The 20,532-nt window shown below is 47.5% G+C and overlaps 2 protein-coding genes across 3 annotated transcripts in view; one reads left to right on the forward strand and one right to left on the reverse strand.

Moving 5' to 3' along the window:
- The window catches only part of ARHGAP4 (Rho GTPase activating protein 4), a 142,035-nt gene extending 134,436 nt beyond the window's left edge, over nt 1-7,599 (forward strand). For both annotated transcript variants that reach the window (XM_088443157.1, XM_088443848.1), the window contains exon 23: nt 1,976-7,599. In XM_088443157.1, coding sequence (XP_088299283.1) covers nt 1,976-2,191 — 216 coding nt within the window. In that variant the 3' untranslated portion in view covers nt 2,192-7,599. The remainder of the gene's footprint in view (nt 1-1,975) is intronic.
- On the reverse strand, nt 6,760-20,218 carry LOC148543465 (caveolin-3-like). Its single transcript, XM_088444887.1, has 2 exons — nt 20,047-20,218; nt 6,760-8,181 (listed from the first exon to the last, which is right to left on the reverse strand). The coding sequence occupies exons 1-2, from the start codon at nt 20,164-20,166 to the stop codon at nt 7,840-7,842; spliced, it is 462 nt and encodes a 153-aa protein (XP_088301013.1). The 5' UTR covers nt 20,167-20,218; the 3' UTR covers nt 6,760-7,839.
- Between the last annotated feature and the right edge of the window lie 314 nt (nt 20,219-20,532).

Consider the following 20,532-nt stretch of genomic DNA (forward strand, 5'->3'; position numbering starts at 1 on the left):
TGTACTGTTGGAGTTGCTCATCCCTGTCATGGTCATAACTTGGGGGATTGGCTACGTCTCCCAGGCAGACTATACCTACACTTGCACGCCTGGATGAAGGTGCAGTTATACAAAAGGCCTGGAGTGTATTTGCTGGACTCAACATAAAACATTTTCAGTCAGTGGTGTTGTAAAAGCTCAACTTGCTCTCTTTTCACTGTACTTTATGGTGTTGTTAATAGTCACCAATCAGAAGTAGTGCTGGTAAAATCTTAAATCCCTAAGTCAGTGGCAAACGCAGGATTTCTAGAGAGGGGTTTCCAAATGCTTGATATTAGAGTGAGTGGCCAGTCCATGAAGAGGGTAAAATTAGCACTTAACCAGCTTTAATAAGCGTCATACAAAGTGTATTGTGTGTTATAATCCCAGCATATACAGGACCAGTGATCACAGTAAGCCATTAGATGTGGCAGTAGGTCCATCCTGCCTGAGCTGAATGTTTTTATTTTAGATGTAGGCACCATTCCAGAGCATTGGAGCAAGTCCGGGAGTCTGGGAGCAGCAGAATAACCTAGCACTGCCCTGGACATATATGTACATATTGGGCTCTATAGCAGCACATCCCTAACAGTGAATGTTTTCCAGATCTCCTAGTTGGTGCACAGGTTATTTATTACTGGCTGATATATGTTAAAAGATCCACAGTTGGTGCTAATTATTAGATTTGTGATACTGAGAAGAACATGCAGCACTAGTAACATTATATTATATTACTTACTACTATTGTGGTCATGGTATGGGCTGGGGAGGGGGGTTTCCAGGCAGATGGAAACCCCCCCTGCGTTTGCCTATGTAAGTAGTGTAGGTATTTACCTGATGTTGCTTTTATCTTTGTACATTTATATACACCTGAGGTAACCATATACATGTCGCAAACACAAGCGATGTAGAAAGTAGGCCTTACACCTTGTGCACAGTAGAGGCAGCCATTTTGTGGGTTCATCCTATGATTTCAATTGAACTCAGTGGCGTCAACTTAGACAAGTGGTTCTCAAACTCGGTCCTCAGGACCCCACACAGGTCACATTTTCCAGGTCACCCAGTAGCTGCACAGGTGTACACATTACTTACTGACACAATGTTTAGATAGACACCAGATGTTAGACAGGCAATAGGTCGACAGGGACAAAAGGTTGACACATTACATGTCGACATGGAAGAAGGTCCACATGTACACATTATCGGCACAAAAAATGTTGACACAAAAATTGTCGACATGAGAAGGTGGACAGGTACAAAATGGCCGCCCGGGTTAAAAGGTCAGCACAAAAATGGTCGCCAGATTTTTTTTTTATTAGGGTTCGAGTTCAGCACTTTACGGAGGGTTAGGCACATTCCCTGATGGTTAGGGTTAGGCACTTACCTTGACAGTTGCGGTTAGGCACTAGAAGGGGCGGTTACAGTTAGGCACCAGGAGGGAGTGTTAGGCACTTACTGGAGGGTTAGGCACTAGAAGGGACGGTTAGGGTCAGGCACCTACCCCAACGGTTAGGACTAGGCACTAGGAGGGAGGGTTAGACACCAAAGGGAGGATTAGGGTGAAGATTAGAGTTAGAAAACAATAAAAAATAGTGTTGACCATTTGCATGTCAACCTTTTAACCCTGTCTATCATTTGTACATGTCGACCTTCTTCCACGTCGACTTTTAGTGGGTCGACCTATTGCCTGTCTAACATCTGGTGTCTATCTAGACATTGTCGACCTTTTAACTGTCTATCTTCTATACCACACCCTTAACCAATCAGCTCCTAACTGTAATTTTACAGTCTGTGACAGGAGCTGATTAGTTGGTACTTATAATCTCTCTCCAAGCTTTGATAAATCTCCCCCCATGATATTGAGTAGTCCTGTGATGTACAGCCGTTATTCATGATATCACTGCACTGTATTCATGACTCTCCATATTAAATTTTGCAGTCTCATCTCTCATTACAGAATGTGACAAAGAACATGGACAGCGTTTTCAAAGAGCTGCTGGGCAAAGCCGTTCTGAGGCAGGTGGGACTGGATGAACTGGGAGATGCAACTAAAGCAGGGAAACCACCCGAGACTAAACCCACTGCACCACCCAGTGCTTGTGAGCCTACTCGAGGGAGCCCGGCAGTGAAAAAGGGGTCACACGGAAGAGCTGTTTTTGGGGTCCGAAGATGAATTGATAGCGTCATCTAGAACTGAGGACAAGATGAACACACTCCATAAACTCCTGGCTGCCACACTCAGCTGCTTTGGGTTAGCAAGCTCCACTCAGCCGTGGGCACAAGTTACCATGGGACAGGAGTTTTTGACAATTGTGGATGAAGTATAAAACATTTCCCCTATGAGCTCTCCCGCACTGCATTTGTTACTATGTATCCGTGTTTGTTACCATCATAAACAGAAGCACAGTTGTGTGAAGCTAAGTCGGGCTTCTCTCCTCTCTCCCAAAAAGAACCAGCAAAGGGCATCTGTCCAGCCAATATGGGAGCAAGGGACAGAAGTTCCAACATTCAGACTTTGTTGCCTGCTAAAAGCAGACGTGGCACCTGATCAAGTCCATTCATTTTTATCCTACTGATATTTACGGCTACAGGCGGTCGGACCGGTCTCTTCTTCAGCTACACTTTCAATGCAGGATAAAACCAGCAGGGTGTCCATCAGAAAAAAAAAGCACAGTTAATAACACCACTGAAGACCCCCAATCGTCTATAATGATCATACAATTAGCCAGCATAAAATCCAATATGTGACATGTGGGAACAAAGTAGACATCCTTCACTTACTCTCAGCACGGGGGGATTTGTATTAGGGACAAGAGAATATTTACATACACACAAAGCAGCTTTCCATTGTCTGAGAGGCAGAGAAGAAGGTTGATCCTACACCCACTCTCATTAAAATTTTTGCTTTAACTAAAATTCACTGTATGTAGCCTAAATGCTAATGAACAGGATATACCTTGCAGGAAATTAGTATATTGGCCACTAGGTTGCACTAAAGATACCATGGGAAATTCACTTTAGTAACCATAGGCCCAGTTTACTAATAAAGCTAAACTCAAGCTGATTTTTTGTTTAGTATCACTGTGATACAAATGAAAATGCCACTGGTATTTATCAATACTTGCCCCTCCGACGAGGTCAAGCGAAGTCCTCCTCTTTGGCAAGGTCCTCCGTTTACCTGCTGGCAGCATAACGCTGCCAGCGACGGGCTCCTGAGTAATGCGCATCGCGACGGTCCGTGTGCGCATTGTGCATTACATGGGGACCTGGCAGTGCCTGGGAGGCAGATCCGGGTCCCCATTGCCATCAATGGGGGCTACATCGATCTCGCCATCTAAGGATGGCGAGAACGATGCTGTGACAAACAGCGGTAAAGAAATGATGTCATAACCCTTTTAGCGAGCGCTAAAGGGGTTACGCTTTGTTTATAAATGGGGCCCACAATGCCTTAGGGACATAGGGCCTGATTCAGAGCCGCTCGCAAAAAGCGAGCGCTTGCTCTGAATCAGCGCGGGCGCTTGTTTTTTAAGTTGCGGCCTCCTGGCCGCTCGCATAGCTGTGGGTGACCACCCACAGCTTATGCGAGCGGCCAGGTGATGGTCGCGATGGTCTTGATCATCGCGAAGATCGGGCTTGCGATGAGACCCTTACGGTAGGGTCTCCTGGCCGTAAGCCCCAGTGGACTTCCTGCTCTACAGCAGGCGTTCCCGCAGGAACGCCTCCGTTTGCCCAGTCACCCCGCCTTCCAAACGGGGCGAGCTGTCAATCAACATCGACAGCCGCCCCTTTTGGATGCAAGCGCCGGAGCGAGTGCTTTTTGCGCTCGCTCCGGGGCTCGCGCACGCACAGTGACTGGCCCAACATCGACCAAATTGCGAGCGCTATGCACTTGCGAACGGGTCTGAATCAGGCCCATATACCGTTCCACTTTGATAAAGATTGTTGTATAAAATCAGTGCAATCACTAAAGCAGCCAAGAAGTTGGCTGAAATGAGAGGGTCCACTCTGGAGTTCTTATCTCCTTGAACATTGAGGAATACATAGCATCCAAGTTAATATAGAGAATGTGATCACAGATGTGACATTAGCTTTTATTTTATGATCAACACAATAAGGGCCATTTACGTACTACAAAAAATGCGTGTCTGCATAGTTTTTTTTTAAATTAATTGCCCAACTGTGGCTAATTGTCCACCAAACGAATATCTACAGTAGTTACACACCCACTTCCTACAAATACTGTATAAGGGGGATGGACCTATTTTCTAGAGAACCTGCAGGTTCTCTAGAAAATGTACAAGTCCCAAAAAGGCTAATCATCACCACAACGTCCAACCTACGCCTGCTTTAGGACAGTACCCTTCATTAGTTTCAACTTTATTCTTGCTATTTATACTATAATGCTGCTCGGTTTTGGCTTATATATGTTGTCAATTAATCAAAAGAGTGTGGGAACGTCAAGACTGTCTTTATTCCACGTGTCACATTTGTGTGATTGAAGATTTTAATACATTGGCTGAAATGCATTTAGAATTGCACTAACCCACAAAAGTAGATACAAAATATGTCCTATTAAAGGTAGCAGGATAATGTAACTAAATTTGTGGGAGGTTTGTGCTTCTTTCTATAAAAACAGAGCACCTCCCTAAGTGCACCACCCTCCCCCGCCAGTTAATTTAAATAATCCCACCCCACAAATTGAAAGATTATTTTTTCATTCAAGAGGCACCTCAGCCCACTCAGGCACTTAATCTGTTCTTGCCAAGGGAATCCACCCTACAACATACACCAAGTGGTGCAAACCCAACGACCCTTCCATTTTGGCCCTTTATAACAGGGATGGGGAACCTCAGGCCCGGGGGTCATATAAGGCCCGTGGAATCATTTGGTCTGGCCCTCTGAGCTTTTTTATGCTAGCCTCATTTGACTGGCAGGGTGCCTAGAATGCCACCCTGCAGCCAAAATCTATGCAGCAGGGCCGCCTGGAGCGTCCTTAGGACACCCTTACACTATCCTTTGGATGCATTGCTGTAATCACTGACGATTGTGACCCCGCCCCCTGTGTGACATCACATGGAGGAGGCGTGGCCTGCACCAGGCCCGCAAATAATGTTACATATAATGTATTGGACGCAAAGTTAATCTGAAGTAGGAACTACTAATGATGAACTGACTATCCATTCGGCATTAGTAAAAACATATATGGGAGCTGATTCAGTGGTGGGGAACATCAGGCCTAGAGGCCGTATAAGGCCCTTGGAATCATTTGGTCTGGCCCCCAAAGCTTTTTTCTGCTAGCCTCATCTGGCTCGCAAGGTGCCTAGAAGGGCACCCTGCAGCCAGAATCTATGCAGCAGTGCCTCCTTGAGCGTCCTTAGGACGCTTCAGATGGTCACACTACTGCCCCTACAGCTCCCCGGAGCATACTCCGGGTTCTCCGGGCATTGCTGTGATCACCGGCGATTGCGTCCCCGCCCTGTGTAACGTCATGCGGAGGGGGCATGGGCTGCACCGGGCCCGCAAATAATGTAATATATTTATCAAAATGGCCCTCGGCGGAAAAAAGGTTCCCCACCCCTGCTTTATATGCTCCATGAATAGCTGAATCCATGGACGTGATGTTGCCTTTGCAATACACACAAACCTATTATGGTTATTTCCTATGAGCCTAGAGCCATCACCTCCAACAAGGCAACTTGTCTGCACATACAAATCTACTTTCAATTATTCTTTTAAGGAAGTTTCCTAATTCCTGTGTTACCCTCTCTGTGTTGTTGTGTACTGCACTGTGACTGGCTGTGCCAGTGTGGAACAGACCAGTGAATACTATTTGGCTAAATATACTACAGATGTGTCCTCACATATTGGGCGTCTATACGCCATACGAGATGGCTGACCGCACTTTGTTCAGAGCGGTATAGCGCACCATCATTTTGCATCTCAGTACATCTCTTACGCAGCACAAAGCCGATCACAGTGTACTAGAGACGCTAGGTGCGACTTTAACCGAACATGAATTGCTTTTACACTCGTACAAAGTCGCGGATAAAGCACAACGGGACGCCGTGTGAGGAAAGGCCGCTGCTGCTCACATCAGGGCTTTTTCTACACGGATTCAGACCTAGTCGCGCACAATTGTACAAATGTCGCACATCCCATTGATCACTGTACGCTAACCATGTAGTTTTTCGGCTTCTTTGTATTCTACTTATGCGAATGGGACGCACCGTTTGACCGAGAAAGACGCTGGGTGCGGCTGACTCGTAATGAGGCCTGGCACAGAGAGGAGCTATTTGGCACCACTGAAGCCACAGTAAAAATGGACACATCTGTATGTCCCACACAATATAAAACATGGCTGCCTACTCTCTTCAGAAGACTCACAGATTTTGGGGGGTTCTCCATAAGTCACTGGACAGAAGGCTAAACTGCTGGATTCATTAACTGATGAGGAAGCGAAACGCGTTGTCAGGCACCTGCCCTTGTTTCCTGGACCTTCCGCACGGTCACTTCCGAGGCCACAAAGTAGACAAGAATGACTTAATGGAGTGTTTTCTGTAATTCATTGTCTTGCACATGACTAGATTTACTGTGGATTTGACAATGGATTTTATGGCATCAGGTAGATTTGTCTGTTTTTGTTGCCTCTGGAAATAATTATATCTAATTCAGAGAGCTCAGCGGAGCTGTCTTGTATCAAATGACAACACAATCAAGTCTGACTGATGTTATAAAGACATAGCTAAAAAGCACAGAAGAGGGCTAAAAAAAAAAAAAAAAAAAGCAACGCATTTAGAAAAGTTGCATGATAGTACATACAAGCCAAGTCATCTGAAGGTGGACTATCCTTTTTTTTATTTATTTATCTTATCTGGTATAAGTATATAATGCATACTTAACACCAAGAGGTTACTGCTACATCTCCAGCAAAATAAAATAAACTAAAGACACAAACCATTTTTTTTTTATTGTTACAGGAATGAGATATTCAGATCAAGTAGATCTCCCCATATTAATGGCACAAAAGACAGCTAAGCATACTTTGGACCTCACACTTTTATTAGAATGTCTGCTCTTGTGGTTTTGCTTGGAACCCTTGCTTGTGATAAGTCTCTTTGCTGTATGTCGGTGATTTCCACCCTCTCTTTGCAGTGTTGTTGCCCACCCCTGTCCTTGCTTTTTCCCAGCATTACTTGTAACAAAGCATTCTGGCAGTTCGGGTTTCTGACTCCCCAGTATACCCATGATCCTCTGCTTGGTGTGCCTTATTGCACCCGTCCTTATGTAATCCTATCTGTGTGCAACAATTAAAAGAGCCGTAGACTATAATTTATCTTTCCTTCAAATGATCACAGTTACTATGACGTTCAGATTGGGGAGACTAGTTTGAGCCTAACAACGTATGCAAGCAGTTGTGTAGTCTTGAAAGACTCCACGTAGATCATGACATTTTTGTGGCTATTTATACATAAGACAATGACAGAAGCCCTGTACGTATTATATACCCCTACTACAGTTCTCGCCAAAATACAGCTGTTTGTGCATACAGAGAAATCCAAATAAAATACGGTATGTATACCCTCTATTGTTATGTATTGTTCTTTGGCTTGGTGAAAGATGATGTCCCAGTCTGCTTCCTGGATTTACAGCCATTCAGCTCCTAGTATCATGCTGCCAGAGGGACCCACAATGCATTGCGGCACAATGAGTTGCTGGTCCCTCTGGTGCCAATTTTTCTGTACCATATGGAAGCACAAATAGAATACCCCATCCGCTGTCCTGTCAGGAGAGAGGTATTTTTTTGTTTTGGTCTTTAGTTTTTCAGACTTCTTTTCTGAGGGCCACACGAATTCCCCCACAAGCTTTCCCCACGGCCTCAAAGATGGGGTCACAGAAGGTACGTACGCAAACAGCATAGAATTGCCCCAGGCACTGAATTTCCATCAGGTAACTCTTGATACAGGGGACTACAGCCCAGATGTGACAGAACGACAGGCAAGCAAAAAGGAAGCCCCAGAGGAGGGCCAGCGGCAGGCCGAGGATGGCAGAAAGCACACGGTAGCACCAATATTTGGTGACGGTGAATGTGGTACTACTTGCTTTCCACACGCCATCAAAGCTGTGAATCGAGTCTGGCTCGGCAATTACATCCTCAAAATCCACCTGCAAACAGATAACATAGACTGAATGAGACCAATTCACAGCCATGCACCAGATTCTTACAAAAAGTTCTTCATGAACAATTTACTAATACAAACACAAAAACATTTTATTCACTTTGGAATGTAATAAAATTGGTGGCTGTTTTTTTTCCATAACAATACAAGGATGAACTGACCCTACATTTTCCAGTATGACCGATGCTATGGAGGAAATCGGTATGAAATACCGACAGTCGGGATCCTGACAGGATTAACATGCCGACACTTGTTGGTCAACATGCTAACCCTCCCTCTTAGGTGCCTAACCCTAACCTCCCCTCCAGTGCCTGAACCTATCCTCCCCCTCCCCGCACCCTATCCCTCCTCCCCTAAGGGGAGATTTAATAAAGCTTGGAGAGAGATAAAACTGGAGATAAATAGCACCAACCAATCAGCTCCTAACTGTCATTTTTCAAACTAAGGCCCGTATTAAATTTGAGGCGAAAAGCCGTTTCCGCGTGTTCTTGGCGGAAACTTGACGTAATTTTCACCTGTTTTGATTTTACTCCGTATTCAATTTGGAAGACTTTCCACCTAGGCGTTAAGTCAATGCAATGCAATAGGCGGAAAATTTTCGCCTATGAATAGCAGGCGGAAAAAATTGGGGTTTTGGTGTGCAACGTTGCGGGAACCCCCCTGCAGCCTTCAGACAGTCCGCCAAAGGAAAACTGTGTCAAAAAAAAAAAAAAAAAAAACTAACTAACTTGACTCTGGGGGGTGTCCCCAAGTATGCCCCAGGTGTTTTTTTCATTGCAGGGGCTTGCGGCAGGTGGATTTTTCACAATTTTTTAAACGTAACTTTAGCAACTTTAAAATATGCTGGCCCCCATTTTCAGGTACCCCAAATTTGCTGGGATAAGTTATTTTCTGCAAAAAAAACCTCCTGAATACTATTCTGCACCATGTATACAAAAACGCTATTTAGCAGCTATTGAGCCAGTTTAAAAATAACAAATACCTTCAGCAAGCCAAATCGGGGGGGGGGGGGTGTATTATAGGGAGCCCCCATGTCAGAGCATCTTTTAGGGGGTGTCAGGCTGATTTCCCCAAATCTGACAGTACTTTCCGCTTGTTTGTTTTGCCGGGTCCCGTTTTCGCCTACTTTGAAATTGAATACGGCGATACGCGGGCACGCGCATGATACTTTTCCGCCTGCAAAACACGCGATGTAGGCAAAAAGTCCGGAGAGGCGAAAAAGTATTGCGGGTCTGCTCAAATTGAATATGGCTCTCAGCCTGTAAAGTGACAGTTAAGAGCTGATTGGTTGGTGCTATTTATCTCCAATTTTATCTCTCCCCAAGCTTTATTAAATCTCCCCCTTAGTGCCTGACCCCTAAACCTAACACACCACACCGCTACTTACTCTGGATGCTGGCACCGTTATTCTGACAGGCGTCCGTATTCTGGCGCCGGTAATGTAAGCGTCGGCATCCCAACCGCCGGGATGCCGAACGCATACCCTATGGAGGCCACGTAATTAAGGTTGCTGCATTTTTGTCAGTAATCAAAGCAAAAATGACCAAACAATATTTTGGGGACACAAATCTGGCATTCATATGCCTTTTCCTTTTAAAAAAGGCAAAATAATGTTGTTGGGTTTTTTCCAATTAAATATAAAATTAATCTCCTTAAAACGGAAGCGTTATACAAACCACTGATACTCATATAAAGCAATATTTACCGTATGAATTGTTTTTAAAAGGAGAAATACAAATTTAGTGGTGCCGTAAAGGTGACACATAAGGGGCTGGTTTGTCTGTAGACTTTTAGGTTTGTGTCCTCCAGGACTGAAATATGTTATGACCCCTGCAGAAAGTAGATTGTGGCCTGGGAAAAGGCGGACCTCTTCTTTAAAGTCTAAAGCTGCATACACACACAGCGATTTTTTGAACGATTATCGTTAAACGATATTGTTTAACGATAATCGTTTGAAAAAATCGTTCACTTTCTTAGTCAAACGATGAACGATAATAGTTCATGCGCGTTCACATTTGTAGGTCAGTCAGACTTGTCAACTGAACGATTTTCATTAAGGGAATATGCAAAAATCGTTTGTAGTTCAAAAGAATCGTTCACTATACTTAAAAAAATCTGACAGAAAATCGTTCATAAAATCGTTGGTAACAAAATCGTTGTGTGTATATGCAGCTTTAAATATATGTCAAACAGTTTCTATTTGAATTATACTCCCATTAACTTGTTCTGATCTGGCACAATCATGAGCTATAGCATTCGCTTTGATATTGGTTGCTGGATTAAATGACTATAATAATAATAACTGAAGACACTGGGGACCTTATTCAGAGTCGGTCGCGAGCGCGGAGCGCTCGCAACCGACTCGATGTTGGTCCACAGGGCATGTGCACGACGGAGACGGCTCCGCCGTGCGCCTGCGCGAGCCCCCGCTAATGACGGGTGATCCGTTGTTAGCGGGCTCGAAGCAGACGGAGTGAGCTGTCAATGTTGATTGACAGCTCGCTCCATTTGCTGGGCGGGCAGGGGGCGTGCCTACCCAAACGGAGGCGTTCCCGCCGGAAAGCTAGCCATTTGTGGGCAGCCCCACTGACATCACCAGTGATGTCAGTGGGGAGCTTCCTGCTGAAACACAGCAGGAAGCTCCCTGGGGCTTAAGGTTGACGAGACCCTACCCTACCATCTCCCTTAGAGGCGGACATGGAGGCGGCCGTTCAGGATGCAAGCGGCCGCCTGTTTCTGAGCGACCTCTTGCATCCTACGACCGCCTCTGAATGAGGCCCTGGGTCTCGGTAGGAAAACTTGGTTACACTCACTGCTGGCCAACACAGCTTTCCACATCAGAATCAGGCACAGGGCTGTGTTCATTCCATGCTGCAGGCAGCGAGTATTTGAATACCAGTCTGGCTGCTGTCACACACAGCAGAAGAGGAACGACAGCTGGAGCCTCAGCCCACATCCACCTCCGCTCAGTGACAAATATACAGGGGGAATTAATGGAACTCTCATAAATCTCAGCAGTGATATTCCTTATAAGTGCATCTAGCTGGTAGGCACCCTTCAATATAAGAATCCAGTCACAGAATAACATAATAACATACAAATATTCCACATTAAGTGAATTATTCCCTGATACCTTGATATTTCCCTATTATATTGCTGAAGTGCACATGATACTAGTTTCTGAAGCGTAGTTACAGCATACTTGCTGACATCCAGGGCCAGCATTCCGGGAGGGGGAAGCCAGTCTTCTTCGGCGAGGGGCGTTGCTCGGCATAAAGCAGGAGTATCGAGGGAGATGATGTGGAAGTGGGGGCGGAGCAAGGGCGTGACTGCACGATCTCTTCCTTGTAGCCCTGCCCCCTCACCACAACCCCCCCCCCCCCCCCGCAGGGGTTTCTATTGCAACTGCGGGGGGGGGGGGGTCGGCGGTTGTTCATCTCATTTTCAGCGAATCCCTCAAAGTTGGTAATTGTATTTGCATGCCTGTGTCTGCCTAGTTGGATTAAGGGTCACATGAGCCTAGGGCTGAAAATAATTAAGGTCCTATTGTGAGATTCGGAGGAGGTGTGACCAGTTTAGTTTTTAAGGTGTACTTTGAATTAAATATTTTATGCACTATGTAGCAACCCTTGAGAGAGAGAGGTGGGAAGAGAAAGTTGTATAGAGGGAGAGAGACACACACACACAGAACCACAGACACAGAGGGGTACATTTACTAAAGTGAGAGTTTTTAGAAGGGAGTTTTAGAAGAGATAGCAACCAATAAGATTCTACTTAACATTTAACTAGCACCTTCTAGAAGATAATAGCTAGAATCTGATTGGTTGCTATGGGCAATATCTCTTCTAAAAATCACTTCTAAAAACTCTCACTTTACAAAATTTTCCCCAGAGAGAGCCTGAGTTGTGGGAAGAGAAATAGTTGTGGAGAGAGGGAGAGAGAGAGTGGAGAGAGAAAGGGAGAGGAGGGTGGGACAGGGAGTTAGAGAGTGGGATGGACAGGGGGGGAGAGGGATGGGAGCATAGGCAAAACTGGGGGGTTGTCTGGGGGTGCACAGGACCATCCATTAGCCCAGTTCGCCGAAACGCCACTGCCCGCCCACCGCCGTCCAGGGCAGTGGCCAGAAGCCACCCTGCACCCTCCCACACCTGCTGCCTCAATCGGAGCTGAGCTCCGATTGGGCAGCTCTAATCTAGAAAAATATGGCCGCCAGAGGGGCTGCTGCACATGCCCAGCAGCAGCTCTTCCCACAAGCAGCAGGACGGAGCAGGTAAGTGCTAGCGGCAGCGACTGCAAGGAGGTGGGAGGGGATTGGAGCTGACTGCACAGGAGGCTTTGGGGGAGGAAGGTTGGAGCTGACTGCACAGGGGGCTGGGGGGATTGGAGCTGACTACACAGGGGGCTGGTGCTGACTGCACAGGGGGCTGAGGTGGTGGAGATGACTGCACAGGGGGCTGGAGGAGGGATTGGAGCTGACTGCACAGGGGGCTGGAGCTGACTGCACAGGGGGCTGGAGATGACTGCACAGGGGGCTGGAGGGGGAAGGTTGGAGCTGACTGCACAGGGCTGGGGAATGACACTGACGCACACTGGGGCTGGGGGAATGGGGCTGAGAGATGCACACTGGGGCTGGGGGAATGGGGCTGAGAGATGCACACTGGGGCTGGAAAGATGCTAGGGGTCCTGGGGATTGAGAGGCCCTGTGAGTCCTAGGGATGGAGAGGCACAGGGGGTCCTGGGGTTGGAGAGACGCAGGGGGTCCTGGTGAGGGACAAGGGGGCCTGGAGATGGAGAGACATGGAGGCCTGGAGATAAAGAGACGCAGAGAGCCTGGAGAACCACAAGGGGGTCTAGGGATGGAGACATTGGGGGGTCTGGAGTAACAGGGGAGCCTGGAGAGACACAGAAGTTTGATCAGGGAAATTCAAATTTTTCCTTCACAAAAGCTTCTGTTACTACAGTATATATTATCTGGTTATAATGATGACAGGGGTTATGTTTCTACGTAAACAGGCATCTTCCAGACAATGTTACCTCCTCCTACATGGATAGTGAATATGGCTGAAGACACTGCCCAGTGAGGCTCAAATTCCTTAGAGGTTCCCTGTTGCTGAGAAACTACCATATAGATAAGAAAAGACTTTCAAACTGACTGAGGCACCAAAAACCCGCTGAGGGGTCACATCAAGGTGACAGGAGCCGGGTGCTGCACTGTAGCATTAAGTGCAGCATTCGGCTCCTGACAGTGTGAGGGAGCCGACACTGCACAGTGCTCACCCGCACTTCTGCCCCCCCCCCCCCCCCACACCGGACCACTGGGGTTCGGGTGGCAAGGCCATACCCCTTCCCACGTGACCACACCCCCTGCCCATGAGGCCACGCTCCCTTTTTGGCAGCTACGACGTGCACACAACGTCCCTTTACACACAGGGTAACACTGTGGGGACGGACGCCACTGGTGTGTGTGTGATACAATTTTTTTCCCCAAAAAACAGTAACACAATATCTGACGTGCTAAACCTGGGCGCACCCATTACCAGATCTCTAGTTTCGCCTATGGATGGGAGTGAAAGGGAGGGACAGTGAGAGAGATAGAGGGATGGATAGGGAGGGGGGAGAGAAAGGGGGGGGGGAGGGGGAGAGAAGAAGGGACAGGGAGGAAAGGAAGGAAAGAGAGGTGAGGAGGGAGTGAGACAGAGAGGGAGAGAGACAAATAGTGAGATAAAGAGAGAGAGGGAGGGAGAGACAGAGAGGGAGAGATGAAGGGATTGAGAGTGCGCACACACTCACCTGTTGTAGCAGCAGCATCTTCCTGATTGGGTAGACACTTCTCGGCATTAGGCCGTGCCCCCTATCCATACACCTGCGAATCGCAGCGATGAGAGGGCGGGGCTTACATTGTCAGTCATGGTCAGGCCCATGATTAATGAAAGAATGTGCTATGTATGATGCTGCCAGGAGCCGGCCAGAGAGAGACCAGAGTGGCCAGGTTCCGGCCAATGTTTGCAGCAGTGTGAAGGCCTCCAATGTGTGGGGGCCCCTGGACGATCGCCCCGCCTATAATCCTGCCCTGTGTACACTATCGCCCCTAATTTGTCCCTAAATACGTAAAAGTAGAAATATTGCAGAATTTTGTGAGGAAAATAAAAATACAACTTTAACACCTGTGATGTAAAGGTTGTATACATGCAGTGGTGGAAGCGCATCTGACGTTATGGATGTTGAATATACTTGTTGTGAAAGATAAGACACTTTTTGTCCCCAAGAGTGGAGAAAAACAGCAACATCCAAGACTTCCATGAGGACTTGGAGAACCTTTTTGTTGAGCAACAAAAATAGGAAGGAACTTACCGTATATTTAGTTCAAATATTTCTGTAATGATAGTTTTTCTTTTTACAATCAGGGCTGGCCAAATATCTCAAGCTAATCTTGTTGAAAAGTTCAGACAACAGCCATTTTAAGACTATAGGGGAGAAGTACTAAGTCTTGGAGAGAGATAAAGTACCAACCAACCAGCTCCTGTCATTTTTCAAACACAGGGCCTCATTTATCAACAAGTTTTATCATTCACAACGAGTGATAGAACTTGTTGCGTATGATAATGGTGCTCCAGCCAATCAGCTCCCATCTGTCTTGTTTAAAAAATGACACAGCACCATTATCATACGCAATGAGTTTACTTTTATTACTCGTGAATAATAAAACTTGTTGATAAATGAGGGCCATAGCCTTTAGGAGCTGATTGTTTGATACAATGGAGGAGATGAATGGCTGATATGCGTGAGGAGTGGTCAGCGCCAGTGCTCAAAGTGGTAATTTAGAGGTGGGGGTATGGAGATTGAATCCCCTCCCCCCCCTATGGGCCCCTGCTTCCATATCACCCCATTGTACTTCTACCCCCCCCACCCCCCTCCCTGCCTGCTCCCCTCTCTCACACCTTGCTTTTACTGATTCCCTTTCTCTTTCACCCCCTACAATAGTTAGCCTGCCTCCCTCTCTCTATTCCCTCTCTCACACCCTCCCCTTTCTCTAATTCCCTCTTACCTGCGCTGCTGGAGTGGAGCCACCGGGATCCTCGGGTCTTCTTCACTGCAGTTTACCTGGCGCCGCTATGAGCCAATGAGAAGCTGTCATTTGGCAGCTTCTCATTGGCTGGCAGCTGTGAGCCTTGCGATTGGCTGGCGGCCGCGAGTCCCGCGATTGGCGGGCGCTTGCGAGCCTCATTATTGGCTGGCAGCCGCACAGTGCGTGGTGCTTACAGTGCAGCCTGGACCAGGTACTTTGTCCCGGCTACATGTCAGCGCCTCCGCTGCTGCGATTGAGAAGTGTCCCCTGCGGGACACATCTCTACACATTGCTGCCACTGTTTCAGTGCTGGGATCCCATACTGGATCCCAGCGCTGGTGCATTCTCTAAAATGAAGTGGGGCCGGGAAGTGGCGGTATATCATACCGCCGTATACCGCCCCACTTTGACCACTGGTCAGCGCTATATGTGCACTGATACTGCTTCTCCCCCATGTTTTATCGTGGGGTTCGGTGTTAAATGACAGGCAATGTATGAACGGTCAGTGGTACTGACCGTTCCAACAGCTGCAGCTATAGGAATCGACAACTGCAGCTATCGTTGCCCTATCACCAAAGTAGGGACAGCACTGTCCCTGCTGTGGCGGCTGCTGGCTCTGGGCTGCATGCGAGATTCCACGCATGCCCATTGGAGCTGTCCTGGTTAGGAAGACACAGCGCCACCAAAAGGGGGCGTGGCCAGTGGGCAGGGTGTGTGGCCTCACAGGCAGGGGCGTGGTCGTGCAGCCCGAATCCCCATGCCTATTACATGGGGGGGAGCGGGGGGTGCAGGAGGTACCTTTGTGCAGTGCTGGCCGGCTCCCTCAGTGTCAGGAGCCAAGTGCTGCACTTAATGCTACAGTACAGCACCCGGCTCCTGTCAGTGAGGGGGCGTCTGCACCTTGGTGTCACTCCTCGGCGGGAGACACCCGGGTGTGGACCGCACCCCCCTTGTGACGGCACTACACAGCGCATCAGCACTAGGCAGGGACCGCTATAATACATCTACACCTTTATCTCTCTCCCGCTTTATCTCTATCAAAGGCTTAGTACATCTCCCCCTATAAACGCTTCAGACTATCCCTAGATGTGTCTCTGCAAGTAATTTATTTTTTCCTCAGTTATACAATGTTCTTGTTGCTGTACTAGCCTAATTATTATCAAATATATCTCTCTGCACAATATCCTGGCAATGTCGACATTATGCCAGTGTTGACATTGTGAATATCGACATTTGGCATATTGACATTATGACCAGGTTGACATTCTGAATTCTAGCCCTCCTTACAGCCAGGCTCTGTTACAGTTTTATCCCCTCCACCCCCTGTAGTTCTGCTGGTGTTGGCTGGTTTAGTTCAGTCCTGGCGATATGTTTAGGCTGGCCTTTTGGGAGACAGCTCTTCAGCTAGGAATGCATGCTTAATTTACTCTGAGTCTGGATTGCTACCTCTTTGAAGTTAGGGCCTGATTCAGACCCGGTCGCAAGCGCTGAGCGCTCACAACCGGGTCGATGGTGGCCCAGAGAGTATGTGCACGATGGAGCCGGCTCCGTCGTGCGCATGCACGAGACCCGGATAGCGACGGGCAATCCGTCGCTCCGGGTCTCGCACCAAAGGGGCGTGCTGTCGATGTTGAGTGACAGCACGCCCCCTTTGGTGGGCGGGCCGAGGGTTGGCTGCCCAGACGGAGGTGTTCCCATGAGAACGCCTACCGTCTGTTGGCGGCCCGACTGACATCACAAGTGATGTCAGTGGGAGAGCTTTCGGCTCTGCTTGAGCCGAAAGCTCTCTGGGGCTTGCAGCCACGAGACCCTACCACAAGGGTCTCGTTGCAAGCCCGATGGTCGCGATGGTCTTGACCATCGCGACCATCATCCTGGCCGCTCGCATTAGCTGTGGGTGGCAACCCACAGCAATGCGGGCGGCCAGGAGGCCGCTCCATAAAAAAAAAAAAAAAGAAGCCCTGATTCAGAGCGAGCGCTCTGTCAGAGCGACCGGTTCTGAATCAGGGCCTTAATTTGGTTTTTGTTAATCAGGCTGCCATGTGATCTAGTGGGTCTGAAGGGGAGATGTATCAAGCCTTCAAGAGAGATAAAGTGGGGAAGTTGCCCATAGCAACTATTCAGCTTTTAACTGTTGAAAGAGGTGTGAGCTACTGCACAGACTACTATCTGTCCCTCCAGCGAGACTTCATGCCCTCTTCCAAGATGACCGCCGAGATCACAACTGAACATGTGCAGGGGCCATCATGTTTTTACTCTGTGCTGTGTAGAGTGACATGGTGGGAACGTGTGAGACACTCGCCGGCTGGTGAGCTGTTCTGCTTAAGCTTCACTCCATTACCAGTCTGCATGTAACAGTGAGTACGGCTGTACCTACTACCTATCAATAAACCAGCAACACAGGTTAAGTAACTGGGTTGTTCATTGTTTGAGTCATCCACTGGCGTGTCCCTCTATATCACTGTACAATAACAACACCTGCAGTGCACACACATCATTTCCAACATTAACTGTCATTTTATAGATTGTGATAGGTAAATGACAAAAGCTGATTAGTTGCTATGGGCAACTCCACTTTATCTCTCTCGAAGGTTTGATACATCTAATCCCTTCAGTTCCGAGAGGGAATCTCCATAACCCAGTGTGAGAAGCCAGTGTACAGGGCAGGATGATGCTGACCTTACCTGACAGGGAGATCAACAGTATGTGCATGGGTGTTCTGTCCGGACACACCCCTGAGTAGTGAAAGATTATCAGTTGTGTCCAGAGATTGCGGAGTGTGCCAGTTCCCAGTGTGAGAGAGAAGCTGCTGTGACCACAACTGTTTTAGAGTCGACAGACAGAATTATGGAGTCTGTTGGACTATGGACTTCATTCAGAGCCGCTCGCAAAAAGCGAGCGCTCGCTCTGAATGAGGGCGGCCGCTTTTTAAAAAATTTTTTAGCCTGCCTTCTGGCCACTCGCTAAGGGGTGACCACCCACAGCTTTTGCGAGTGGCTAGGTGATGGTCGCGACCATCGGGCTTGCGACGAGACCCTTGTGGTAGGGTCTCGTCTGCCGCAGGCCCCAGTGAGCTTCCTGCTCTAATAGAGCAGGAAGCTCACTACTGACATCACGAGTGTAGGGCCGCCCACAAATGGCAAGCGTTCCTTCAGGAACGCCTCCATTTGTCCAGCCACCCCCCCTCCTCACCTACAAAATGGTGCGAGCTGTCGATCAACATCGACAGCCGCCCCGTTTGTAGCGAGCCCTGGAGCGAGTAAATTTCTCACTTGCTCCACCATTGAGCCGCTTGCGAGAGCATAGCCCTTGTGAGCGGGTCTGAATGAGGGCCTATGTGTGTACTATTGGTGGTATGACAGAGTAGTTGTACACACCAGCAGGATGCCCTGAGCCAGTGAACAGCCCAGTACTTAACCAGTGGGGTGTTTCATTCAGCAGTAATGTGATTAGTACAGCCGCACTCACAGTTATGCATACACAGGCTCTTGAGATGGAGCGCAGCTGAAGTGGAGTTACAGGTGACCAGTTGGTGACTGTATGTGGGGAGTGGTGGAAGATGCAAGCCGTATCAGCGGTTGTAGCAGGATGGTACACGTGGTAATAGCAGGGTCACTCTGGAGCTTTGTGGGGCACGTCTGTGTGTTGTCGGGCATGCCGTATAGACGGTAGCCATCTTGGTTAGGGATTAAAGCCTCCCTACTGGAGAATAGTTAGAGATGTAAATGAATTACCTTGTCTATTTACATCAAAAATAGAGAGATGGCCTGGCACCTAGATTACATCAAATGTTACCTGAACAGCACTATCCAAGATTCAAAGCTGCTTGTATAGGGAACCCTGTTTGTTGAGTTGTACACAAGCATTTGAGACAAGAGAGACAGAATTAGCCCAAGAAGTCAGAACAAACTTGTGCTGAGGAGACATGTTTGGAAGTCTTGCTTACTGCAAGTGCCTCGCCCTAACCATCCCTCCTAGTGCCTAATCCAACGATAAGTGCCTAACCCTAACGAAAAAAACCACATATCGGCCATTATTGTGTCGTACATTCCATTGTTTACTTTTTGACTATGTTGACGTTTTGTAACTGTTGATCTTCATCCATGTCGACCGTTTGTACCTGTCGACTTTTGTACCTGTCGACCTATTGCTCGTCTACCAGTTGGTGTCTACCTAGACACTGTCGACCTTTTCATTTTCTATCTATTGACTGCCATCCTATTGGCATAATCAATTGGGTGCAAAATAAAGTAAAATTATTATTGAATCCTAATCCTGCTAAGATTGCGGCACCAATAGTTTGAACCATAGCTATTAATAATAAGGGGATACTAACTTACATACAGCATGTCTATGTATTGGTAGTGGACCAACCAGTATATGTAGGTGCAGACAGATTTATTTCTGTAGTTGCCAGTGTTTAGCTGACATACAGTATAGAGAGAGAGAGAGAGAGAGAGAGAGAGAGAGAGAGAGAGAGAGAGAGAATTAAGTAAATCTATATTCAGCTCATGATTTATATGCCTCTGGTACTTATGGGTCTATTTATTAAGCCATGGATGGAGATAAAGTATACAGAGATAAAGTACCAACCAACCAGCTCCTAACTGTCATTTTTCAAACATAGCCTGTGACATGACAGTTAGGGGCTGATTGATTGACACCTGCTTACTTTATCTCCATCCAAGGCTTAGTAAATAGACCCCAAAGTCCGGTACATAAACAGTACACTTGGGTAATCACCAACAAATTTGACATTCAAGCAACTCACCCCCTCTCACCTACCTGCACCACCTCCTGATTGATATTCTTGGGGTCCCTCTGAACCAGGTCGATCTCTTTGGTGATGGTCTCGGTGTGGGATTTGCTGTCCTTTGCCGGCTCTGGTTGCTGGATTTGGGCCATGTTCTGCGAGTTGGTCTGTCTTACCCACCTCCTACTCAGTCAGTGTCCTACAGCTTCTGCCCCTATCTGAAACTGACTAGGGAGCTGGAAATACACAGAGGGTCCGCCCTCTCCCACCTTAACTCATCCCTGCCCTTGTGCCACTTGGAGAGCTGGCACATGTTTCTCTATTTCCTAGGTAAAAAAACAAATAATGATTATTACTGTAGGACTGGTTGTGATTTTGAATCTATAAATTTATAGGTGTCCTTTTTATACCACTCTCTTGAAAGTGGAAATAGAGAGGCAGACAGCCACTCTCCCAGCTCTGTACACCTGTTTTTCTTTGTGAGTTTTTTCCTTAAATAAATTCTATGGTGTTTCTTT

The sequence above is a fragment of the Taudactylus pleione genome, unplaced genomic scaffold (assembly GCF_031769625.1).
Source record: "Taudactylus pleione unplaced genomic scaffold, aTauple2 ptg000002l, whole genome shotgun sequence".
Lineage (NCBI taxonomy): Eukaryota > Metazoa > Chordata > Amphibia > Anura > Myobatrachidae > Taudactylus > Taudactylus pleione.

Coding starts and splice junctions, on each gene's coding strand:
- LOC148543465 (XM_088444887.1), bottom strand. CDS start 20,166: ATGGCCCAAATCCAGCAACCAGAGCCGGCAAAGGACAGCAAATCCCAC. Junction 8,182..20,046: donor TCAATCAGGAGGTGGTGCAG/GTAGGTGAGAGG, acceptor ATCTGTTTGCAG/GTGGATTTTGAGGATGTAAT.